At 38.4% G+C, this 26,952-nt stretch overlaps 1 protein-coding gene across 5 annotated transcripts in view; it reads right to left on the bottom strand.

The window, feature by feature from the left end:
* Positions 1–1,913: 1,913 nt before the first annotated feature.
* Positions 1,914–26,952, bottom strand: part of BICRAL (BICRA like chromatin remodeling complex associated protein) — a 44,610-nt gene continuing 19,571 nt past the window's right edge. For all 5 annotated transcript variants that reach the window (XM_040058434.2, XM_040058437.2, XM_040058432.2 and 2 more), the window contains 11 exons: positions 22,258–22,306; positions 19,379–19,427; positions 19,228–19,296; positions 13,414–15,117; positions 11,512–11,611; positions 10,163–10,260; positions 8,304–8,365; positions 8,051–8,196; positions 7,806–7,900; positions 6,496–6,598; positions 1,914–5,698 (listed from right to left, as the gene is read on the bottom strand). In XM_040058434.2, coding sequence (XP_039914368.1) covers positions 4,896–5,698; positions 6,496–6,598; positions 7,806–7,900; positions 8,051–8,196; positions 8,304–8,365; positions 10,163–10,260; positions 11,512–11,611; positions 13,414–15,117; positions 19,228–19,296; positions 19,379–19,427; positions 22,258–22,301 — 3,273 coding nt within the window. In that variant the 5' untranslated portion in view covers positions 22,302–22,306 and the 3' untranslated portion in view covers positions 1,914–4,895. The remainder of the gene's footprint in view (positions 5,699–6,495; positions 6,599–7,805; positions 7,901–8,050; positions 8,197–8,303; positions 8,366–10,162; positions 10,261–11,511; positions 11,612–13,413; positions 15,118–19,227; positions 19,297–19,378; positions 19,428–22,257; positions 22,307–26,952) is intronic.

Genomic DNA, 26,952 nt, shown 5'->3' with positions numbered 1-26,952 from the left:
CTCACTCTGCATATATATATGTATATGTGTGTGTATAAAAATAAATAAAATACAGAAGAGTCTTAAATTCTGATGCAGCTAGTTCCTTCATTTATAGAATACTTCTTCCCACAAGGTAAGATATAAACTCTAGAAAAAAATAAAATGGGGTTTATCCCCAGCACACAGCAGGCAACTTCAAAGGTTTTTGCTTTTACACCAAAAATATTGGTTCAACTGGACACTGTCCTTTGTGGGTTTTCTTCTCTAGTGGAGGAAGCTCCCTCAAGCTTACGTGATGTTCACCCACTGTAGCTTTTTTCCCGTGTCCAATACAATGACGAGTTGCAAGATTAGCAGCACTCACAAATGCCAATCCATAACTCACAAACAACTCAGTACACCCACCACTACACATCTGAAATCTGTACATGCATTGCCTCTGTGCACCAGAGCTGCTTATGAGCAGATCTTCACCAGACCTTGCTGTAGTGACTTTCTTTAACCAAAGCGAGAGCTGCCCCCAGTGACAAAGACAGTTTCTCTCATCTCTTGAAGCTGTCTGACAAACACATTGTTGTGAAAGCTCCAAGGAAACGTGAGTATGATTTTAAAGGAAAAATGTAAAGGCTTATTAAAAAAAAAAAAAAAAAAACTTCCTGAAGACACAGTAATTCCTCTAAGATTTAAAATTATTTACTTACCACTTACCTTTCCTTGTGCCAACCTAATTCTTTTTTTTTTTCTTCAATCAGATCCTCAAAATGAATGGCATTTTGACTTTTTAAAATCAGTTATGCATTAAAACACGTGCCCAAATCATCAGAAATTCTGCCCCATAAGTTGGAATAAACATAGCAAGCCCCAGTATAAAAATGCTATTAAACAGCAATAAAAAAATATGCCATGTTCCTAAAACATAAAGATATTCTCAGGTGAAGATACCTGCACATAGACTTCACGTGAAATGTTTAGCAATGCAAAAGGTTTGCCTGGTGATTCTACAAGGATATGAACAAAAAAAAAAAAAAAAACAAACAAACAAACAACCAACACCCAAAATGCTTAGCTATCCTAGCTCAAAAAGAGATTAAAATAATATATAACTGATTTTATTCATTTTGTTACTGTCTGAATCCATGTGGGAAGCATTCAAAAAGCATGTTTATTTTGTCTCATTGACAAAATAACAAATACTAACCGTGAAGATTTCTACCTTTCAACACTGCAGGCCCTACTCCAAGATGAGAGGCAGTGCCCTTCACCAATGCTTCACTTCCATATCCTCCAAAAATAAAGTGAGGAAATTCCAGGCATAAGAGCTTTAACAGATCAGAGTCTCAGCATACTCTCTGAAAAATTCAATCACAGTAAGAAAAGGTTCATCACCCCTCTAATAAAAGTAGGAAGATCCATTGTACCACCTGCAATTGCAGCATCTTCTCACAAAATACCCAAACACCGGATCTATAACCAAATGCAGCCAGCCCTCGTCAAACCTGCAGCGTGGATGCAGTGGCTGCTTGAATGATAAAAGCCCTCTCATCTTCCATCCCCCTGAGGCATCAGGAAGATGATTCCTCTACCTTGGGAAAGTACACCAGAGAAAGAGAGCATGTCTCAAGAACCTCGCTGTGGCAAGACTTCTAATATCAACAAGGCAGGACTATTGGCTCTCTTGTAATCTGGAGATTAAGGTCATTGAATGTAGTTATAATGCCACAGGAACAGAATCCTAATAAGTATGTTCAGAAAGATGCATAAGGAGTATAGAAAGTTGGCCTACTAAGTACATTACAACAGAGCTGCATCATGAAAAGCAGAGGAGCAAGAAGATTTTGTAGTCATAGTACTTAAAACTGAGACCAATGAACTTTTGAAAATGTAAATATTCAACTTGGTTAAATCAAGACAATCACAGATACACATTTTTTCCCAAATCTTTGGCTGTATTGCAATGGTTGTTTCAATTTGTAATCTCCAACTAAACATTTCCTATCCATGGATTAACAATATATTTACTGACTTGTGTCTTTTAACAGTATTTATCCAACATAACAAAATAAACTGCAATTTGTTATACTTTTTTTTTTTACAAAACATTTTATAAATATTTTTACAAAATGTATACAAAGCAATTTCAAGTGAGACATACTTTACAAATGAAGGTATTTAAGCAAATAAAGTCCATACCACGCTGACAATAAGTGACACATCCTCTTTAAGTGAAGTCAGTCTGTAAGGCCTCCCTACTCTAACAGATAAATTATACCAAAATCTTCAAAATTAACATAGTTTTCTTAATTGCCAGTTTAAAATTTGTTTTAATATTAGGCAGTATTAAATAACATTGAAATCACAATGCTGATCCAGCAAAATAATGAAAACATGTTTAAAGTCATGCACATTCACAATACTTTGCTGGACTTGAGCCCATATGATTAATAAACTTTTTTTAAGCACCACAAAAATACAGTTCTTTCATTTGCTGCTTCACCACGTACCAGAATTCCTTTAGAATTGAATTCAAAGGAGTGAACAACAGAACATTAACAATCTCACATCAATCTTACTAGGATTGTTCAAGGGGTTCCTCTCATCAGCAGTTCAGAGAAACGTGTCTGACCAAATCAACCACGATTACTTTTTGCAATTTGTCATTTTTTAGATGCCGTTGTCCCCCCTTCCCAACGAGACCCAAGAGAAGACACATAACCTGATACTTCAGTTTCGTGTTTGCTGCAGAGAGCCTGGAAACCCCATACCCATTGTGAGGTGGTACAATAAGCAGGGGGACTGATGAATGTGCAACTTCACTTTTTTTCCTCAATAAAAGAAAAATTTAACTAGTTAACATACAGCTGTGTAACTTAACTGCTCTCCTTCTTAAATAGTTCAGAATGGTTAAATTTTCAAAACGATAAAATAATATATGCATCGGGATACACAGCCATAAGAATATTATTAAATCAAAAAGGCAATAGGTGAAGACTACCTTGTCAGTTTTGCCAATAGGAAAACAACTAACTGCCTGAGAGCCTATTCTGTGGACACCCAACTAAAAATTTAAAACTGGCAATACTTATTAATATTTCATACAACACTTGGGAATGTTGGGTTTGTACAAAGATGGACTTTAAAATTGGCACAATTTTTTTAAAATGGCAATTAGTAACACACAAAACCAGTACTTCCATTCATGTTGAAGGGGAAATGAGTTTTAAGGAAGTTCACCTTTCCCTCATTGCTTTCTAGATTTGGTTTCCTTTAGTGGTCAGACAGTGGACTGTAGCTCAATACTGAGTTGCGCTGTAACGTTCTACTATCCCAAGGATCTAATTCTGCTTCCTACTGTGCCATTCAGATGCACTGAATTACACAGTAGCAAAACCTTCGGGTTTCTCTCCTGGAAATCTGACTGACAACCACAGCTTGTCACAATGAGCCTCTTACACCATGAAAATCATAATCAGCAAGTCTGGAAAATGCCTGGTAATGTTTCTGAGAAATGGTGGAGAAGTTCTGGGGGAGAATATGAGCATACCTTAGAAACCACAAAAGCTGTATCCTCCTGAGCAGACATATGTACTACACACACATGACCAACGTCAGCGCGCTTATGTGCACAAAAGCACTCATGACCAAAGTAAACTAGAACAAAGCAGCATGGGCAGCAAAAAAAAAAAAAAAAAAGTCATAGATTAAAATAAATAAATAAAATAATAAGATTCTATCTTAACAACATGACAGCAAGCCAAATACAAACCATGCAATGGTTTCACTTGGCTTTACAATATGAATTAATAATTACACTTTTTTGATATGTTTAAACAATGGGATTGCTGATCAACTTTGGTCTGTACATATCTTGATAATTATGACTGCTACGGTGGATGATTTAACATTCTCTGACAACAAAAAAGCAAAAAAAATCAAAAATAAACACTGGCCTTTAAATTTAATCAGAGTAAGGCTAACATCCTCTTAAAATATAAGCTACAAATACAGTTTTCAAATAAAAGTGCTTTTGACACTTGGTCTAAAAAAAAACAAACAACAAATAAAAAAAAAAGAAAAACATACCACTTCAGAAAGACTCAAGGCTGACTACATCCAATTATAAAATGCAAAATCGTTTCCTCAAGAGATAACATATATTTGTATTATATATATAAATTCATGGCTCTATCATGGCCTCATCCTGTACACTTTGCTATTTACTGGCTTCCATTCTACCCTCCTTAGTCAAGCATTTATTACTTCATATCATGCCACTGTGACTAAGATCATATAATATCATCCCACAGACTAAAGTTACCCACTACAAATATATCAAGTACTAGTTTCTGCTCAGAAAGCAATAGAAAAGCACTTAAAGTTTAAATTATGAAGCCTTGTAAACACACTGATGATTTCCTTCCAACTTCAGAATCCTAGAATACAAATTCATTAACAAAGCAAATAATCGCTTCTGAATAGAGGTACAGTGGGTTTTCCAGAAAAACTAAAGATTTGATGATTTGTGGAAGAGAAGGGTAGGGGAATTGTTGCTTCCATCGCTCTTTAAAAACATTTTCTTAATAAATATATCCTTTCAAATGACTGTGATTGTCAGTATATTACCATATTATATAGGGCCTAACAACCTGCAACCCTGTTACGTTGCAGTACTGCTCAATTATCAAAAGCACTATCATAATAATACTTGAAACAGTAAGGCCCTAACAGACTGCATTCTAACAAGGATTAACTTTACTCGGATATCTCACTGTAACCACAATGAGTATTGCTCTCAAACACAGAACAGAATCTAGTTTAGAAAGGTTAACCTTAAATGCATGTCAGGCTGTACTTGTGGTGTCATTCACATTTGCTTCTGCTAAGAGAAACATAACTTGTCCATGGTACTGTAACTATTAACACTCTAAGATACTATTTACAGCTGCTTCTAAAATAGAGTCAGTTTCTACAACACTTTCACTGTGGTCCGGAATAAATTTTTCCAGGCAGTTCTCTTGTGAAGCAATAGGTGAAAAATTAGGGAACTCTAATTCAACCGAGCCACTACTTGCCGCCTCATTTTGTGGCTGCCTCCCAGCTTTTTTAAGTTCCAAGATGTTTTTAAATGTAGTTTCTAAACTCTTACTGAGCAGTAAGTCTTGCTGGGGTTCACCAGAGCCTTTCCTGTTATCAGGATGCAAAACCTCATTCTTTGGAGAGCTCCTCAGAGTTTTGTCTTGAAGTGAATTATTACACGTTACCTTTGAGAAAGACTGAACTGTGTTCCTTGGTATTTTATTGTGTGTTCCATGACTGCCTCTTGACACAATTTTTGACGAGTCTTCAGAACTTGAAGAATTCTCAGTGGACTTGGCAAGATCTTTCCCACTCATCCTTTCTTCAGAAAGGGCCATGTATTGGCTCTCAGAAGAACAATTAGCTTTTTCAAACTTTAAAGCTTTAGTGAGGCTCTCTGATTTCTTAGCAGAAGTTTTTCCTTCTTGTGGTGTCAGAATGTTGTTAGGCACTAGAGGAAGTTTACTGTGATTTGTGGACTCTGCTGAGCTGGATTTTGGTCGATCTCTGGTTTGGGTTTTGGTAGTCTGACTTCGAGAAGGTAATGTTTTGCTAGACTGATGGTCACTTTTGCTGAACTGTGCTTCTTCAGCTATTTTCTCAAATTGTTTGGCAGAACAACAAAAATCGGCCTGATAACCATCTGAAAATTAAGTAGCAACATTTTACTAAAATTACCCACACATCCAAGTAACTGACACTCCAACACAGTTTCTGAGTACTGAAATTCAAATAACAACCACAGTTTAGAGATCTGGATCTTTAATAGATGTTCATACGCTTAAGTGTTCTGCTGTGTACAGTGCAGGAGATTAGCACTAAATTAATCAGCACACTGCTCACGTACGTGCACTGTAAAACCAGATCAAGGGCACTTCCCAGCCTTCTAAATATGCAAATATGGTCTCTGAAGATTAATACTTTCTACAACAAAACCCATGAATATCTGTTAAAACCTGCAGATCATGCAGAACCTTTAAACAAAGCTGTAATCTTACACAAATAACATATTTCCAGGTGCTGTGTTTAACAACATCCCAGTTAAAAATGCCACCATTCAAATGGCCGTGACACTCCAAGAGCAACACTTTGTTAAGATGAACAAGAGTATTCATGCTTCAAACAGTGCTGCTCTTTCTGGTTACAAGCAAACCCAGAGATTCTTCCCTGCTAGAACGAACGCACTGCAAGAGTCATGACTGTTGTCAAAAGAAACTCAAACATTCCTCTGCCAAACAGGTAAAATATTTCTTTCCCCACAAATAACTGCTTCAACTCTACAATGTCTCTGGATTGTTGCATCCTGGAGTTATAAAAAGTTATCCTGCAAACACTTATTCATATTTCAATAACTGGAATCCACAGCAATCAGTGCCTCATTGTGGCCACAACTATTTTTAAAACACTCCACACTTAATTTAGAAGTTAAGCATTACTTACCAGGATCCACAAGTGCAAGACGCTTATCCCGGGTCAGAGATGCTCTTTCCTCCTGGTTAAACATCCTATCAATCATAACCATTTCTGCAGAGGGATTTATCCGCTGGAGGAAAAGGAACAAACAACCAATCTCTGTAGTGACTCATATGTTGGTACCAAATCAAAACATTGACCGCTTAGTTAACTTTCAGAGAAAAAGAAACTTCTTTTATTACGTACTTGCCAAGAACACTCACAATTCAACAGCCTTGTCTCTGACCCAACCACTGCTGAAACTCAATCACAAAATATTACTCACATCATACTGCAGATTTTATTTGGGAAAGACTTTAAAACAGGGAATTGCTATTCCAGTGTATGAATCACACTTTTTCAGGACTGAGTATGATTACTACTGTATACCGCATTTTTTTTTACTTCATACACTATCCTTCTCTTTTAGGGGATCAACCAGCAAAAATCTTGAACTGGGACCACCGTATCATCTTCCCTGCACTTCTCTCCCATCCTTGTAACTAGCTGGTGCAGAGTTGCATTTTGCTGACAATGCCTCCAAGCCAGTTGGATCCATCCATTACAGAAAAGGTTCACTGCACTAGGCCATAACACTAGTTTCAAACTAGTTTCAAACACTAGGCAACTAGTTTCAAACCTGAACGCTATGTGAAATAAACCTTTCAAAATTACTAAATGGGATTTGCCATACGACATAGCAGATGCTAAAAGAACAATTCTCAACCTTCATCCTCTCTTTACCCCTGCAAACATTTGCGAATATTTAACAGCTAAGATCTTTTACAATGCAACTGCTAGTTTAAAAATCATATTAATTCTAACAGTTATATTATGTATTCCTGTCTCTAAATATCTATGTCTATTATACTCAAACTTAAAACTTTTCCAGACTTGAAAACTAGCATGTCTGAAGTCACATTTCCTGATCCTTGTAAAATACATTCTTAAAGTAACTTGGTCGGTTTTATTTTACGTCATACCTGGGACTGTGAAAGCACTTAAACCAGCACTTCTGATGGAAGTTTCACCTAGCTTTTAAGGACAATGATTTCCTAAACTGTAATGACTTGGCTCCAATCACAATATGGCTGGAGGCCTCTGAATGGACAACATCAACACTATGTCAGGTTCCATCAGCCACAGAAATACACAGAAATCACCTCCCGACTATCAGAGTCTGTTCAGTGTAAGAGCAAAGCAGACGCAGAGAAGTCCATGTGTCTGCCCTGCAGGTATTTTTTTAACAAACTGATTCCCATCCCATAAGCAAAGTGTACCTGGATTCTACACCTTACCATGGCATCTTCTATAAGCAAACATCTGTATTTGTTCAGCATAGCCTGCGTCCTCTTCAGAAGCTGTGTAGCTACAGATTCAAATTCACTGTCCACTAGAAAGACAAAGTACACTTTCAAACACTGTTCTTCAATAACCTGCACAAATTTTAAAATGCTCCCTTTCTTATTGCTCTAATTTACATTAAGAATTGTCTCAATACACTGATTACAAACTTGCTGCCAAATTTTAAAAAGAAAATTACCTTTTCTTAAATCTTCTTCTGTTGGCAGTGATCCCTGGCACACATGGTATGAAAGGAGTCTCTGAACTGCATCATTTAATGATCTGAACCGACTTTTATCTGGTGTCACAGCATGTACCTGATCCTTCTGTAATTGCTGCAGAATACTACAAAAAAATTAATGACATATTTAACATACTGTACAGAGTTTTTACATTGACAAAAGTAAAAATCAAGGTTTCTGCAACAAAATTACAATGAAATAATGACTTACAAAGCTCCTTTAGTTAACTGTTTAGCAGCAGGCCTTTTCTGTCCAACTAAATGACCATCCACCTAAGTTCAAAGTAAAAGACAAATTACAATATATCCCCTCATTTGCAAAGCCAAAGTTTCAGGATTTGTTTCTGTCAGTTAGGTACATCAACATTAACTGTAACCACCACATAAGTATAAACACTTTCAACCATCTCCTATTTTCACAGGGCACCGTATCCACAAAATAGGGAAGTGACATAAACCAAAGGTCTGAAATGTTGTTTGTAGACAAATTCCACTGCTGTGCATTATACATATTTCACTAAGAAAGAGACGATCAAATTTAACAGGTGCAAAGAAGGAAAGGTACAACTAAAAACCTTTACAAATTAATCTGCTCATGCAAACTGTCTCTGCATTTCTCAGATGATGTCATCTCGCCTGCTGTTGATGGATTTGAGTATCTGTGAGGAAAGCAGGCTAACGTTGTGCAATTAAATTCTCAAAAGCCACAGTGGCTGGGAGGAGTGGTAAAAGTCATTCTAGGAATTCTATTTCGGTGTCAATGCTACGGATACGCCCATCAGGCAGAGATCTAACTAATTTTCTCCTTTGGTTAGATATTGAATGAAATCAAGATTTTTCCTGGGAACACTCTCCTAAGACCTGAGGCTCTCCAAGAGGGTAAAGACCCACAGCAGACCACTGGAATAGTATTTGCCTCAAAAAGCCTCCAACTTCAGAGCATAAAAAGTAGTCAAGCATCAAGCAAAATGAACATCTGACCAACTATTACACAACCAGGCTGACCTCCTAACTGAGCACTACTGTACCTTCTGCTCTACTTGTAACTCAGTAAGACATGGCAAAACATTCCTGTCCTACTGCATTGACAAATACATTTACAAACGAAAATTCTAAGTCAGATCCTCTCCAAGAAAAATCATCCTGGACAGTGTTTTTGTATGTACTTGCATTATGTGGGAGAACTTTTAATGGTAAAAAAAGAAGACTGCAGTAAAGAATAAAACAGACAAAGACCAGGTGGAACTTTTCTGCTACTTCTCACAAACCACTCTCTCCCAATCAGCTAGGGAACTGAGTTTGTAAGAAATAATGAGCAGAGTAGGTTGAACTTTTGGCCAAATCAATTAAGAATTGTTATGTCATACAAAATTATCTTCAGGGAACAGTACAGTCAGACTCCACTTACTGAATTGAATCTCAAAGCAGCATTGAGTGTATCAATTTGAAAGATAATCAACATTTATTATGTCAAGGCAGAATTCGTCAAGTTCAGGGGAGTTCAGATACTCTCCAAAAAACCTACAATGATTCCTTACTTGTTTGCTCTCTACTTCCCCCCGCTCCAGGGGAGAGGAGAACCAGGAAAAAAAGTAAACCTTGTGGGTTGAAAAGGACAGTTTAAAAACAGAAACAAAATATAGTATTGACAGTTATCATAAAGTTGTAATGAAAATGAGAAAAAGGGGGAATTAAACCCAGGAGAAACAAGTGATGCACAATGCAACTGCTCAGCACCCTCTGACCAATGCCCACCCCATTCCTGAGCAGTGATCAGCAGCTCACAGGCACTTGCTACATTTAGAGACAGAAGGTGATGCTCCATATTACGGGATGTTCTCTGGCCAGTTTGGGCTGGCTGTCCTGGCTCTGCATCGCCTCACTGGCACAGCCTGGGGCACTGCAAAGGTCACGACTTGCAGGGTAAGAGCTGCTCTAACTGAAACACTGGTGTGTTATCAACATTATCCAAATCCAAAACACAGCACTGAAACACCTACTCAGAAGAGAGTTAACGCTATCCCAGCCAAAACCAGGACAGACAGGGAAACAAACAGAAGTATTCTCTACCTGTATACTCTGCTGAACTGATGAGGATCCTATCGCTTTTTCCTGTGGCTGTGCTGTTCCTAGAGACTGCTGTATGATTTTTCCTCCAGAGTCCTGTCCTATAAAAGAAAGTTAAAGATTCTTGTCATCCTAAGCAAGAGGAGAATAATTTTGTGTACCTATCCCTATAATTTTACTTGAGTTTTTAGGAAAGATACAACTTATGCTTAAAAGCATTTGTGCAACTATCCTGTGGAGAAGCCAGTTCATAAAAATAAAACAGGACTGATGTTTTGTCCTGAAAACCACAAAAATCCTCAGATATAAATCACAACTCACCGTGGTACTGCAACATAAGAAGAAATTCCAGTATGGTGAGTTTAGTGTCCAAATAATTTACCTAAAATCATACAGTAAAATTTTATCAAGCTTTTCAGAACCAACCCTCCCTCAAGGGGATTACCCAATTTTTTCTGGAGGAAGTACTTAGACAGCAAGGACATTTTTTCCCCTAGATTTTTTTTAGTTAGGCAGACTTCCTCCAGTTGCTTTGCTTCATAATCCAAACAGCATCTTACCAGTCATGCTATGTTACAACCAAAACAAGTAAGAATTTATTAGGTTTTTTCCCCCAAAGACACTCAGCATAGTGGGCAGATTGTACAGAATTGTCTGGACAGCTAATACTAACAGTACACAAGGGGGAAAAAAAAAAAAGGCAAGGTAGAATATAGGACCTTATTCAAAAGGTTACTTATGTACAAAGAGAATAGGAAGGTTACTGCATTTTCTGCTTGCCTCAAATGTAATGGTTTTGATCTTTCAGTAGCACAGTGCTGCTTGAAAAGCTGCTGTTTTGCCAAGAACAATGCATGAACTATTCTAACTGAAAGTGACACATTCAAGAACAAAGTGAGTGATGACAGCCTGCACACAACCTTGTAATACCAATTTATCTTCCCTCTGTAACTGAAGCAGCCACCACATTCAATGTTCTAGAAGTTTCATGGAATTTTAGCAGATGTCTGTATTTTGAAAATTACTTATTTCTATTTTCCTAAGCTGAAAAAAAAAAAAAAAAACAAAATCAAAGAAGGTTCAATTTTGGATTTTATAGAGGGGAGAAATAATTGCTAATTGTGAAGATTAAACTTTTCACTCTAGAAAATGAAGTGCCGTGGTTGGGAAAAATCAAAGCACACATTCAAAACTGAAAAAATACAGCTTGAATTCCTCTGAAAATAAAATTCCAACAACCTTTAGAACCCTGTGAGCATGAGGCATCAATGTAAATCTGACACACTGAAGAAGAATGAATCTCTGTTGCTGGAGAAAATTAGGAAAATTATGTTAAAAAGACCTTAGTTGACCTGATAGTGTGTTGCTCAGAAGACTTGTTAGCTGAGGCTGTCTCAAATTGTCCTGTGTCTTCGATGCAGAAACTGGTGATGTCTGGTTCACAGCCTTCTTCTGTGCCACATACATAAAATAAAAAATAATTTTTAAAAAATCACTGTGAAATATTCACTGAAAGCTTTAAGAAAAACAAGGAAAAGGCACCTAAAATTCATCTCTGTGTGTACTTTTTTAACCTCAAACTCATCAGTGGTGAAATTTCACACATCTCAATCCCTCCAAGTTCAAGAATTTTATAAAGTAAATCAGAGAGGAACAGAAATTACACTAACAGCACAAATATATACCAGCTGCATTCCAAAAGGCCCCTGATTTCCCACAGTGGCCCTCAGAAAACTCAGCTTCTCAGAGTTCCACAACTGCAAGATGAAGTTGCTTTCCCAACAAAAAATACCCACAGTGGACAAACCCTTCACTGCCTAGCAACTAAATGATACATGGTTTAGTATAAAGTACAATGTTTAAAATGCAAGTACAAACAGAATAAAAAGATTCTGGCAAATAGTGGCATTTGTTCTCTGCAAGTTCCCATCTACAGCTCTGAAATTTCAGCACAAAAACAAAATTATCTTTTACAGCAATAAGAAATACTCTGTTTTTATAACTGCTGAAACTCACTGACCCAGCACGTAACCTGCAAATAGGAAGATGTAGACACATGAGGACAAAGACAGGCCTCAAATTACTCAGCTGCAAACAAAATCTTACAACCTGCACCAGAAGTCTTGGCAAAGGCTACAAATGCGTTTCTACAACACATCCATACTGATTCTTTTAATACACATTATTTTCTAAGATATTATTTTGCTGCAGATTTGGGGTTTGTTTAAAAAAAGAAATCCAACAGGCCTTTGGAAAAAGAGAAAGCTTGAAGTAAAAGAAGCGAAAGAAAAAAGAGAAAGATCTAATTAGTGCAAATGCATTCTGAGAAAGTGATCAATACTTTAAAATTACAAAAATAAAAAAAAGTTTTAAAAAAAGGACAGAAATTGAATAGCTTGTTGCTAATTGTGTAAAAAGTCACTGAGTTAAAATTGGCACTCTGGAACTTTATGAACTTTTTTTTCTTTTAAACTTTTGACTGTTTGTCACCTATGAAAACAAAAAAAAAATCAAGTTGAATATATACTCAAGTGCATCTACAAGACAAAACAGATCACATCAAGCCTTAAAAGTGAATTCAGATTTTTTAACTACTAGCTTGACTTCTTAGAGGTTTGTTCATTTTTTTTAAATGTTATGCTTTTACAGACTGCTTTAAAAGGTATTTCTTTTTAAGGATTTTAAGAAACACTTCTTGTCTTTGCATCGAATTTGAAAGCTTTTAACTGCTCCGGACATGCATAACAAAAGTGCCAACATGATAAATAATAAAAGGAAGCCCAAGAAACCTTTTCATCTCTAATTTCAGTAAGTCAGACCTTGAAAATGCGTAGGTTTTAGTGAGGTCAAAAGACATTTGAGTGCCAAGAATGAACCTGAGCCTTTACATCTAACCTATGCTAAGGTTTACATGAGAGCTCGCAATTGTTTAAACTTACAGTGCCCATTCCTTTAAACAGGAGCAGAGAGAGATCAGTGCTAAGCACTTCTGAAAATAATACTATAAATCACCAACAAAATCTTTGGAGCTAATCAAAGTGACAGAGGTGTTCATTCAGTGACAGATTTAGAAACTACAAATACAAATTAATAAAATTTAGCAAAGTGAAATGACTCTGGGTTACAGTAATTTTCAGCAGTTCCACAGTATTTGTAACAATACAAACCAGCAAAATTAACATTCTGTGTATTAACCAGATCTTAGCAGAGCTTAGAAGCCTTTCTCCAGCTACATTCTCAAGCAGTTTTCATACCTGACCAAAGGCAAACTGTTGTTGCGTTACTCCCACAGACGTGTGACTAAAGGTGCTGCCAGACTTGGAGGAGGATGCTGGAAGACGATGCGATGCACTGACGGCAACCTGGGCTCTGTTCTGGCCCAGCTGATCTCCTGTGAAGTTCCCTCCCGATGCGACAGACTGAACTGACGCTCCCAAGCTGGGGTGTGCTGAACCAGAAGAACTGGCAGCAGCAAATCGATTAGAAGCTGACATATTTGACACTGTGGACTGCCCAGGTGACATGGTGGTAAAACTCGATCTGCCTTGAGAAACATTAGCTTGGCTGGGTGACAAATGCAACACCGTTGGCGATGCCTGCTGCAGTGGCACCTGTCCGCCGACAATTTGGGAAGTTCCGTGATTTACTATAACTTGGTTTCCAGGAGCTGTGAACGTCTGGCCTGAAACAAGCTGAACAGCTGTGTTCTGATTATTCAGCATCTGTCCCGAATATGACTGGTTGGCTCTCAGCATGTTTGTAGAGTTCCTGTTGAGCATTACATGCTCAGCAGACACTTGGCCAGGAACCAGCTGGGAGGGCTGCGTCTGAAGAAGTTGTCCATTTATGGCCTGGACATGATGAACTGAATTAGAACTAACAGACAAACTTGTAGGTATGAGGAACTGGTTTTGAGGTGCATGAGGCTGTCCCATAGGAGAATGGATAACAATACTACCTCCAGCATTGCTAACTGTCTGAGGCGTAACTGATTTTCTCGTATTTTGTTGCTGATTAACAATATTAACAGACATATGAGGACCAACAACCGAACTCTGAGGTGAGCTTGCAGAAGCAAATGGAATCCCTTGCTGTACGTGATGTTGCTGTATTCCCAAGTTATTCACATTGTAAGCAGTCTGCTGACCCATCTGAATAGGCTTTGGTTGGATATTAACAGGAACTTTGTTAGAGTTTGGTGCCAAACCCCTTTGAATGATGATATTATGGACAGGCAACGAAGTCTGAAAATTTGTGCTGTTAAATGGAACAGTTACGGGTTGTGCTACTGGACTTGAATTTGAGTTACTGAACAGCGAGTTCCCATTTGGAGTTTGTCTATGAACCAAGAGGCCACTGCTCATGTTCGCAGGTGTTTGCTGACCATTGCCTTTCAGTATTATCTGAGATCCATCGAGGTTGTTGATGGTCATCATGGAAGGCTGATTACTAAATGAACCAATCAGCTGTATCTGCCCAGAACCACTAATCTGGCTGCTATTAGACAAATGCTGGCCGGGAACACTAATTCCGACGTGTTGCATAAAGCCATGTTGCACACCGACTGTATTGCTTGCAAAAGATGCTCCGACAGGTTGCTGTACCACTTGAGTAACTCCTACAGGTTGCAACGTCTGACCTGAGTAATTAGAAACATTAGAAGCCTGAGTAAAGGATGCTGATGAAGAAGGATGAAGCTGAGCTTGTGCAAACTGTTGGCTAGAACCTACACTGGCATCCAAATATGCCTCTTCCGCCAAAGTCTGTTCAGTAATATTGGCCTCCTGCAAGGACTTCTGAAGAATATCAAAAGGCTGATCCTCAGTAAGATCAGGTAAAGGAGAAGACACAAGTTCATCTTCAAGAAACTGAAGGCTACTGGACAGCTGCAGTCCATCACTAGGCCCCTCTCCAAGCTGACCACTTACACCTTTTACAGACGACTTAGGATCAGTGTTCTGAAATGCAAAACAAGAAATAAATCACTTTCAGAATTCCAGTATCTGCTTTGTTTCCTCTTTAGTTATTTTTTCATGCAAGCAAACCTTCTACACAGAATTATATTCTTCCCATAGTACGTGCAGGTGATGCTGATCTCATACAGTGAGCCAGCACGAACAGGTCATGGATATCCTGCTCACACCCTCAGACTGCTGGAGACGCTTCTCTCTTTTCCCTTCTCAAATCTCTCAATAAACAGCACTTTGCTCTGCAGCTGCACTGTTTCAAGAGGATGTGAAATGCTCTCGAAGTGCCGTTTTCCCTTCCTCAAGCTGAGCACTACTGACAAAATGATGAAAGAAATGAGGAGGGAAAACACCTCCACTCTAATTCAGTTTGGGGCAAGGCTTCAGTAGAAACAGCAGAAGAGAAAAGGCAGAAGAAAGCTTTCTTTTCACTGGCTTCTATCAAATGATATTCACCTCCAAAATCCTACCAGCATTTCTACAATGACATAGTGTAAACAAGTGACCATTTCATAGAGTTAAGGCATTATGCTAGCTCCTTGTTTAAAAAAAATTTTAGAAACAAAGGAGTAAGAAAAAAAAGTGTTACAGACTGTGGCTTAAGTTCATAAAAAGATTACTGAGAACTATAAACATTCAAACTACCATGAATATTAAGTGGCACCTTTAATGAAAAAATCCTTCAGATTCACAGCCATTAACACTGTGATAAGGAAAATCAAAACCCGTTTACTCTGGCCTACTGTCAAGATTTTCCTAAAACAAAGTTCTGTCCAGAAACCCTACACAACACAAGCATCAGGTTTCTGCAGACAGAACGAGAATTTTAAATGCATAGTAATACTCACGATAGTTTTAAATTAGGCAAAGTATACCTCTCTAAATTGCATGATCACACCTCAGCTACTCAGAAGCAACAACCAGTTTCGTTTTAGGTCAGGAAAAATGGAAATTGTGCGTGTGCAATTATCAGTCACATTCATACTCTGAGCCTTCACTCCTTGAAGATCATAGATGCTTGTCTTCACCTCATGTAAACAGTGTGAAGATGCTGCAAGCCATAATTATCACATGCACTGATGTCCCCACCCTAACTTCAATTCCCCAAGCATATTTATTCACAATTTCACCCCAATCTGTTTCTGAAAAAAACTGTATTTTCTGAAACTTCAGCCATGTTTTAAAATATTAAAAGATTTTTCTTAAGAATAGATAAAATATTTTCAAGTTACAACTATTAAACTACAGTAAGCTTTTAACATTTATGTTAATAGAGGAATTAAACCACTGCTTAAATGCCTCAGTGTCTGAAACTCAGGAACACTTAAAGCTAAAAATCAGGTTCTCAACTGTACCTAGCTACCATTGGGCAGAGTAAAAAGGAATCATTATTTAGGCCGTAATTAGGACTCTTAACTGTCAGGATCTGAGGAGAATTCCCTATTTGATCTGTAAGTTGTGTCCAAGGAAATGACCAAACTGAAATCTTTTACACCTGTGTAACTTAAACAGTTCCACTAATGCTATTCCAGTTAGTACAAACCACACAACTATTATTGCTACCAATAATAACACTAATAAATAATATTTTGTGCAATCAAGATTAATAGCTTAAAACTCTCCCACTGGAGCAGAGAATCCCAAGTTTCATTCCCTGCTCCCAGGACTATTTAACATTAGAAAACAATTTTATATGCACAAACTGGAACCTTCCAAGTTAACTTCTGAATCACCACTGTCCAGACTCAGAAGAGCCACGCCATGAATACCATGCTAATTTCAAGAAGAAATCAAAGCCTCTGCAGCTTCATGAATCTGCTGACCAACAAGAAGAGTCTTACTCTCACTGGCTCCAGGAATATCTGCTCTCCTATGCTGTCCTATTGTACTGGAACAGGAGAACGGGAGCAGCCGCCCAGTACAAGCCAGGTAACAGGGCAATAGCTAGGAAAGCCTTCCACGACAACTGCCACAGGAAAGAAACCTGCAATCCAGCAGAGGTGGTACAGACTCAGGGAAGGTTGGGATGCAGCATGGGAGGCAGTGTGAGGCACTGGGGAAGAATGGACAATGCTTTCTTTTCCTTCAGTCAGCAGGAACTTCATCTTGCTTGTGTCAGGTGTTGGCTGAGCATGCTTACCAGCTGAGGCACTGAACCCTCAACACTGAATTTGTAAACTCTGCCACTGAAGGGCATGAGACAGGCAGCCAAGCCAGTCAATCCTACTTCAGGGTAGCCATTCCAAATATATACAAAGACACAACTTTCAGTATCCGCAAGAACTTTAATGACAAAAGCCTCAGAAGCATGTAACTTTTCGGGTATCCTATTTTCTAAGCAGGGACTGTGAAACCGTCTGTTTATGGTAACACTTGTTCCTTCCCAATGAACTGTAGGAATCTGTACTTGAAATCAAGTCATTCTTCACTTATGTCAGCACAGGAAGGAGAAGGGAAGATAAGATGGCATTGGTGTCTCTTACAAAGATATAAAAGGATGAGGACAGAGCATGCTGAGAATTAAACTGTAGTATATCATCCTAGGAACATACACTAGGAATCCCTGCTCCTCTATCACCTGCCTTCTAGATTACCTACCCACAATCACCAGAAAGCTCTTAGTTTTCACCAAATATTTTTGTTTCTTCCAACTGCTACTCCCAAAGCAACAAACCCTCTTTGTCCAGAATGTCCCACTGCCTCTCAAAATTACTCAAAGAAGCTCACTTTCTGAAAATACACCAGAAACACCTGACTCCTGCCTACCTAGTCGTACTCATCAGAAAGATGTCTACAAAGAACAACTATGAAGTCGAGGCTATGACAAATACATGTCATATGTCACCCTTTTTCCCCCCAAACCTGGTTTTTCTTAGGATAAGTCCTCAAACCCCACCTCTGCCAGTGCTGCACACAGGAAGCTGCTGTCTGCTAACGGCCGGGCTGGTACCAAGTTGACACCACAGTTCCCCAAAAGCTGAAGATTGGGCACACCCTATTACTCTTGGTACTCTACTCCCTCACCATTACCTCAATCAGCTCATCTGTTTCTTCTACAATATTTAATAACAATCCTGAAAGGGGAAGCACAGGACAAACACTTCCCATTACACTACTGTGCCTACAGGAAAGTTACTAATTCTTCACACACCGATTAATAGTTTTCAGAATTTCTTCATGCCAGTTATTTAAGATTCCTACACACCTACAAGTATATCCATGTATCTGTTACGAACATGAGACAAACAGACAAGAATCAAGGTAACAGTACAACAGAAAGAGGAATTACCAAGAAAATCCTATTCTGTGTATTCAAATAACTTAATTGTGGGATCAACAATTCAGTTGTTTTAAAAGATAAACCAAAGAAACCAAAGAAATATGGGTCTGAAGGGATCTCTGAAATCATCCAGTCCAAGACTACCACCCACACTAGAGCAGATCAACCTCGAATTTATCACCAAGGACTGGGATTCTACAACCTCATTGTGTGAAACATGGTCCGGGGCTCCAATACACTCCTGGCAGGAAGGAACAATGAAGACTTTTTGCAACACCTAATGAATTTAAAGCGGCTTCCCTAACACTGAAGTTACATGAAGAACACAATCACAAACTACCTCCTAAATCTAAAGAAAAAAAATACAAAAAGAGAAAAAAAACCCACTCATTAATTTTTTTAAAACTGCCAGCTCAGTAAGAAACAGTAAGAAACAAAAAGCATCCTAACATACACAGCAAGCATATGAATGACTAACTTTCAAGGTCTACCTTTGAGCACTACTACTCCTACAACCACTAAAGCAATGACTGCAGTTTACTGGCGAGAGCTTTTACACCAGAGAGCACTTTCACTGCTCAGTAAGCTGCTTTATATATTTACAAAACACTTCCCAACAGTGTGCAGCATTTTTCAATTCATTCCCCACCAAAATACTTAAAATACCACCAGCACAAGATAGGTTCTATGTTAGTATTCAGAGTTTTCACATAAAAAAAGCTGAATCCCCCATCTACTTCATTCATTTTATAAAAGCCAAGTAAAGCCATAAAGAAGCATGCAATCTCAATACCAATGTAATTTATCTCCTGACCACTTACATTGGAGTTGGCGAAAATTGAATTTGAGTTGGCTACAGAATATTCTGCATTAGTCAAGTCTTCATTGCTCTGGTAAAAGACAAAAATCATGTTTAGAATGAATATACTCAATGAAGCTTATCTACGTCTAACACACAGCAATACTACTTACAGATTTACTACTAGGTCCATGTAGAAAATAGTTCAGTGCTTGCGGGTCCCTGAAAGGGAAAAAAAAAAAAATAAAGTTAACACTTTTTGGAAGTCCTTTTTATAATGACACTAGTTTAACTAAGCCACGTACTGTACTGATATAAATCAGGTTTCTAGTAAAAACACGTCTTTCACTGAATCCAATGCAAAGCTGAAAGTTTTTATCTGGGGATCTGTGTTTCGATATCAGCACAACTTCCAGATGCATATCTGCTGCCATTGTAACAAGGCATTTCAAGCAAATAAACTATGTTGCATTCTACTGCTCAGTTGCACTCTATTTCCCTTTATGAGGGTGATACTCTTGATATTCTCCTGAAAAACATAGTGTTTTATGACAGCACACAGTACAAAACCTAAGGAATATACTACCACCAAATAATGTGAGAACTAAAACAGGTACCACCTCTTCTTCTACAGCCAAACTGTAATGCCTTCTTTAGTTAGCATCAAATAGGGTATTTACAAACCTGATTCTTTGACAGGTCTTCTGTCATCTTTGACACAAGTTAATAAAAACTTGTGATTGCCAGAGTAACAGTCCCCTCATGAAGAAAAAGTGGCACCTTTTCCAAGTGAAACCAATTATAGAAATTATAATATAGAAATAATTGACTTAATATTATGAACTGACTTTGCACTAGCACTCAATAAAGCTCATATTAAAAATGTAGTCTGACAGAATGAGTGTCAGAAATTCAAGCAAATACAAATACATTAATTTAGCTGCATGTATAGACCAAGTAAAAAGAATAGAAGGCTGTGTTACGTGGGATTATTCTAATACAACATTTATACATCATTTTCCTTAGCATAAAGAGTAAACTGACATGGATTTCTTTGATTTTAAAACATGCTTATTGATTAACAAGTAATAATAAAACATTTTTCAGAAACAGAAGATTATCATGTAAAAAAAAAAAAGTAATTAAAAATGTCTCCTTCTTGCTTGATAGTCCTAAAAAATAAAGAGGCATAAAGTCAAAGATCTTTATGGTTCACAACTACTCGTCTAAAAGGACAAACACATCTCTTCACCTCTTTTTTTCTTTTAAAAAACAAACTGTGTTCATGAGTTCACAAAAGACATGTTAGACAGTACTTGGCAGGGACTTCATGGTACTACTACGCTTACAATATCAAAACAGTTACATGTATTTTAAAATAAAAATGTAATTTTCATAGTAGATTTCACTGGATTTCAAAACTGAGGAGGACAGAACTCATCTCATATAGGCTTTTATTATGCTCATGAATTTTATCAGTAAAATAACCAGGCCATTTAATACTAATTACCCTCACTGTCTTTCAATCATGCAAAATGCAATTAAAAATTAAGAACACTTCATCACCTTAAATATTGTCTTTAGTAAGGAAGGGATTTTAAATGGCACTTACCAAATCACAGATCAGATTTTTAAAAAATTGTTTTCCATTCTTCTAGATACTTAAGACAATAATTGCTGCCAGCAGCAGCAAGAACACTAATTTTTCACACAAACACTCGTCTGTATAGAGAGCACTTCATTTTCTGGACCACCTGTGATCTTGTAGCAGGACCTTCATGATTCATGCTCATGACAGAGCACTTAATTGTGCCATGATCATCTTTCTGTTCCAAGCAGGAAGTGTTTTGGTATGGCCACAATCAGTAACCTTGTGTTACAGTTACTCCACAGAATGTACCTGAGCCTCTCCTGGCGCCGCTTTTGCTACAGCATCCAGAACAGCCCTCAAACTATTGCAGCCACTGGGGGTGTTTTGGTCTTTTTGAAGTTAAAGCTCTCACTCTTCACTGCAAGTTTTGTCAGGTGTGTGAGAAAGGTAAAAAGCCTATTTATTTCCTACACTTAAGACGGTAAAAAAATTCTTGTATGAACTGGGAATTATCTTTTAGCAGATGCTATGACACTGATGCCAGGATAATTTCTAGCAGAGTTTGAACAAAGTACTTACTGGGCATGAAAAGCTCAATTCTCTTCTTGTGTTTTATATGCATTTGTAGCATATTATCTGTTCTTGAATACTGACATGAATGGTAGCCAAAGGAAGGCAACCTGTCACATACACAATCCACACAAAACTTGCTCGTGCTTCAGCTATCCTAATTATTTTTGGAGATTGCCATATAGAATTACAAAACTCCATATAAATCTGTTATGGAAATAAAGGGGGGGGGGGGGGGGTGTGTGTGCAAAAAAAACCCCTAACAACCCACATGACCATTCAAAATCCCCAATTTTATTAAAATCAAGTGTCTTTGACCAAAATGCTGGCAAATTCTTGTTTCTTGTGAATCTAGTACAATACAGGGAGTTATTCTTTTTTCCTAACATTTAGATTCAAATGTGTATTATTATTAGATATTACATCTTTAAGTAAAAAAATTCACCTTTCCCTTAAAATACAAGCATAGTGTTAATAAATTATCTCGTTCCAGTATTCAAAAAAAAAAAAAAAAAAAAAAAAAAAAGATCTTTGGGGTTTTGATTTAAAAAAGCTACTTGCAGTGAAGTTTGTAGTAACATCCCTAGTAACATGCATCAACACTGATCTGGTATTACCACCACCTAAGAAGAGAATCCATTCCCTGTGAACACACATTCCTTAGCCTCTCCTGAAGAGAATGGCAGCAAGTGGACTGTCAGCTAGCATCCATGGGGATTGAAGGCTTTGCAATCCACACATCTCCATGTGGAAGACGTGAAGCACGTCTGCTCACCTCACTGCAAGTCACCTCATCCCTAGGCAATTTTGAGACAGAATCACCTTCTGGAAGATGATTTTGCAAAATTATCATTCCCAACTCTTCTGCAATAATTCTTACAGAAAACTTACCCAATAAGATCAAGGAGACAGGATTCATCATCATCATCATCCATGACAACTAGAATAAAGAAGGAGGATGTATATTTGATATGTATCTCAAAATCAAATTCAGTCACATGCAAAGACTTACAGAATCCCATGCAATGTTTTACCATCCAGAGGGTTTTTAGAACTGTAAATCAGAGAAAGACAAATGACTAACCAAACTGATTAAAAAGAACTTTTATGACTTAAAGCAGTAAAAATATCAACATATCATGCAATCTAAAACTCCAATTAAAATGCTTCTATGGGAATTTATTCCCATCTAATCCCAGTGAGGGAATAACCAAACACTACAGAGCCTACAAAGACTGTTACAAATTAGTGGCTGTAATACTGTGCAGCCAAAAAGGTAAATAAAGGTAAAAAAAGGTCAGCATCATGAGGATGCTGCTACAGTCTAGAACCAAAACTAGAGTCAAAACATAACTAAAGATTAAAAGAAACACTGGTTTCTAAAAGACCTTTCTTAGCAATAGCTAAGTGACAATGTGGCCACTTCTAGTTTCCCCTCAGCAACATTCAGGAGTGTACTGAAACCTGTGTTTAACAGTACAAAGTTCTGACAGTCCTTTTAACAATGGGTAGGAGGGAACTTATGTGCACTGCCCAACCTGAAGCAAGTATCCAGTGCGGCGTATTTTTAGCCTCACAGTGTCACAACCACCAACTCCTCACAAACTGCCTACTCCATCAGAGACTGCTGCACCAAAAACTCTCACACTCACCCCCTCCCCTCACAACTGCCGTTCCTTCAAAGCTTCTGTTTGGCTCTCCTATTCATCTCAATGTCATGGACCATCCCATCTAATCCACCAGTTCAATTATCAACTGATGTTAGCATTTCCAAAACCTCTTGGTACCGTGGCTTCCTTTAAGTTACCCAATCTCATCTTTTACAGTATTTTCTACTCACATGAAGTTGATAATTTCATTCCATGCTTGTTTTTTTTCTCAACTTCCCTTCAAAACACAATAAACCAAAAAGCCTATGTAGTACAAAAGAAAAAAATTCTCCTTTTTTAAAACTCTGAGGGTAGCCAAATACTGGCACAAGTTTTTAAACCAGGTTTTCAGTCTCCATCCTTGGAGATACCCGGGACACAGCTGACCCACCTGCTCTGACCCTGAGCAGCCTACTCTACTTGAGCCTGCTCTGAGCAGGACAGGGGACAATGTGATCTCCATATATTCATTCCCACCTTGGCTGTCCTGTGATTCTGTAACCTCTTTCCTGAAAGTTTTCCATGTGCCACTGGTTCTGAAAATAGCTTATATTGTATACTAGCAGAGGGTACCATGTCCTCTATACTGCAGAGCCTTATTCAGATTTTTCCTGTCTCTGTGCTTTAGCTTACAGTGAGGGTGAAGCCGAAATGGAGCGTGTGTCAGTGTGAGAATCATTCAGTATGACCTCTCAGGGAGGACAGAAAAACAAAGCACAGCTACAGAGAACTACCTCAATGTTGACATAAATCAGCATTCATGAGGTGATTATGCTTCTAAGAAAAGCAATTTCTCCCACGATTCAGTGTTCCAGCTGCTTACTCTTGCATAGAGCCACCAGCTTGAGCACTGATATTGCAACTCAATGCTAAGCAAATGGCATGACAGAGTATGATGTCATGAAATTGAAATGTAAATGTGTATTACTAAGAACAAATTCATAAGCAAGCAGCATTCTGCTTTACCTATACCGATAGTACTACAGAAAGCTTTTATTTCCTCTAACTGCTGAAAGCATACCCATGTCCCAAGAACAAGGTTCCAAAGCCTCCTAGCTAACCAAAAGCAAAAATTCACAGAAAGTCAAAACTGTCCTTGTTTTCACACTGCAAACCTACTTTTGAATATCCCAACCCATGTGACTATGGCAATACTGACAGAATACTTAAACACCATAAATGTCTTTGCTTTACACAATCAAAAATTCTCAGTGATTTTATTATAATAAGGGTTCACCATTAGCTGAAGTGACACCACAGAGCTTTCTTCAATTAATACTCCTGGCAGTATTAAAACAACTGACACAAGATAAATTTGTTAAGTTCACTGAATTCTTCAAAACTTGCATAGAATGACCAGAAGAAAAATAAAATGCATGAAAATACTGGTTGAGAAAATCCTAATGGTAATACATAATCTTCGCTACCACACCCATTACTGAACATACACTTGGCTTTACTAGCTATATGGGATACAAGAAAAATCTACCCAACATACTGTAAGCTCTCACAAGTTTACCACAGATAATAAATGGTATGGGACATCCCTTTGGTCAACTGGGGTCTGATCTGCTGGCTGTTTCCCCTCCCAGCTTCTTTCACACCTCCAGCCTCCTCACTGGTGGTGCTGTGAGAAGCTGAAAAGTCCTTGACTTGGTGCAAACAGCACTCAGCGACAACTAAAACATCAGTGTATTATCAATGTTATTCTCATCTAAACCCACAACACAGCTACTAGAAAGAAAATTAACTCTACCCCAGACGAAACCAGGATAATATCCACCCCTTACTCTATACCAAGCTCATGCCCAAGCCCCACACTTTCCAACCCATCCCACATAATCACAGCCACCTTTACTGTCTCTTGCCATATATGCAGACATGCAGGCCCATAATCTATGGGCCATCCCTCTAAAATGTCCAGTGAGTTCATTTAGTCCAGGACTTTGGGCTCCATCTGTCATATCAGTCCTTCAAAGTGAAAGAGATGGTAAGTGCTGTTGGGATTATTACATGCTGAAGTCTGGTTCCATCCCTGCTGTGCTTGTCTGGTTGGCTGCACTTTGCTTGCTTTCATCAGCACTCATTCTTCATTAATCTGAGCAACTCCTACTGCAATACCATTGATTTGGAATAAAGCAACCAGACTAGCCATGAAATACAGTATTATACAGCAATTAACATCCTCATTGGTTATTCTACCCAAAATCAAATTCCCTTGAGTACATATCAGACTTCCTCATCCTTCTGCATTACCCACTAAGTGCTCCCAGCTCCTTGAGCAATCCCATGGACAGGTCTGCCTTTTCCTGAGACAGAAACAACCCAGATTGCCTTCCACACTGTGATTTTCTGTGTGCGCTATAGGAACTCTAGCTCCTTCTACAGTGTGTGAAAGTTTTGATCAGGCAGGGACAGCCCATTTAGCAGATCCCTTAGTGCTAACAAACCAGATGGCTTTTGTTAAATGGATATCCCAATGTCTGAACATGCCAGTATCCCTGGCTCTCCCAGTGGCCTTTAACAGTCCAGTGCATTGTTTGATTTTCCCAGAGGCTGATGCATGACAGGTAAGATGATATATTCCACTTTTTGGCCTAGGTGTCTACGAGGTTGCTGTGGAAATGAGCGCCGTATGCCCTGTGGCTTTCAAGTGCCAAATCCACAGACCAATAAAGTCAAACCTGGTAGTCCCCTTCCTTCGCCCAGCTGGAAGCAGGGTCCCTCTAGTCCTGGTCCCACTATTTATGACTACTTGCAAATACAAATCAGCCCCCATACTGGCAGGGCAGTGTGAGAAGCCGAAAGCCTTGGCTTGGCGCAAACACTGCTTTGCGAAACTAAAACATCAGTGTGTTATTCTCATCCTACAGCCAAAACGCAGCACTGCTCCAGCCACTAGGAAAAAAATCAACTCTATCCCAGCCAAAACCAGGACAGTGCAGGTTTAAATCTTTTTAACTAATGCCTGTTTTCAACAAGGATTACCAAACTATTACTGCCCTGGTAATTTCAGGAGAGCAACAAGAGGCAGCATCAAACAGAGACCTGCACACCCAAAAGCAAATTTACCCAAAAGTAGTCATTCAGTCTACTTCGAAAAGAGGAGCATGTGACCTTGACACAGATGATCATTTAAGAGTGCGTTAACAAAAGCAAGCCCATCCTGAGGAATTTTCCTAAAGCCTCTTCTACAGCACAAATAAGGGAAAAGTTTGTCACTTTTCTTGCCATCTTTTCTAGTTTTCTGTCCTCCTCACTGTTAAGATACAGTAGGCCAAAGCAATGAGTGATACATGAAATGAGTATAAACCAAATCAAGCCATGAGAGTTTGAAAATAAAACCTGACACACTGAGTGGAGTTAAAGAGTTATGAAGCCTAGACCAGCAGTCTTCAAAGTGGGGCGTGTGCAAGAAAATCCAGTGCAGTGCAAGAAGATAATATTAAAACTTCATTAGCATATGAAATTTTAATATACACACATACACTTGTTTATGCAAATTAATATACATATATTGGGGGGGCATGCTCAAAAATCTTACCAATAGGGGTGTGCAGTCAAAGACATCTGGAGACCACTGGCCTAGACCCTTAAACACTGACTCACTCCTATATTTGGATTGGTCTTTGGTGACTTCAACCAGCAGAGGCTCTAAGTGAGGCCTGGCTGGGCCATCAATGCATCCAGGGCCCTGCGAAGAGCCCACACGAGAGAGAACTGGGGAAAATAACTTTGGGAAGAGTCACACAATCTGTTGGAGCACTGTTACAATGTAGCATAGCAAATATCCAATTATCAATACTGATCAACAGTGTCTTTAAAAACAAAAAAAGCCACCAAAAAAAATCTGCTTATAAGTAGGACAAATTCAGCCCTGCTGGTGCATCCTAATAATTTACAAAGGGCAACACTCACTAATTAGTCACAACCCAGC

Source organism: Hirundo rustica, chromosome 3 (assembly GCF_015227805.2).
Source record: "Hirundo rustica isolate bHirRus1 chromosome 3, bHirRus1.pri.v3, whole genome shotgun sequence".
Lineage (NCBI taxonomy): Eukaryota > Metazoa > Chordata > Aves > Passeriformes > Hirundinidae > Hirundo > Hirundo rustica.
The sequence above is the reverse complement of the archived record's forward strand: the minus strand, read 5'-3'. Positions and strand labels throughout refer to the sequence as shown.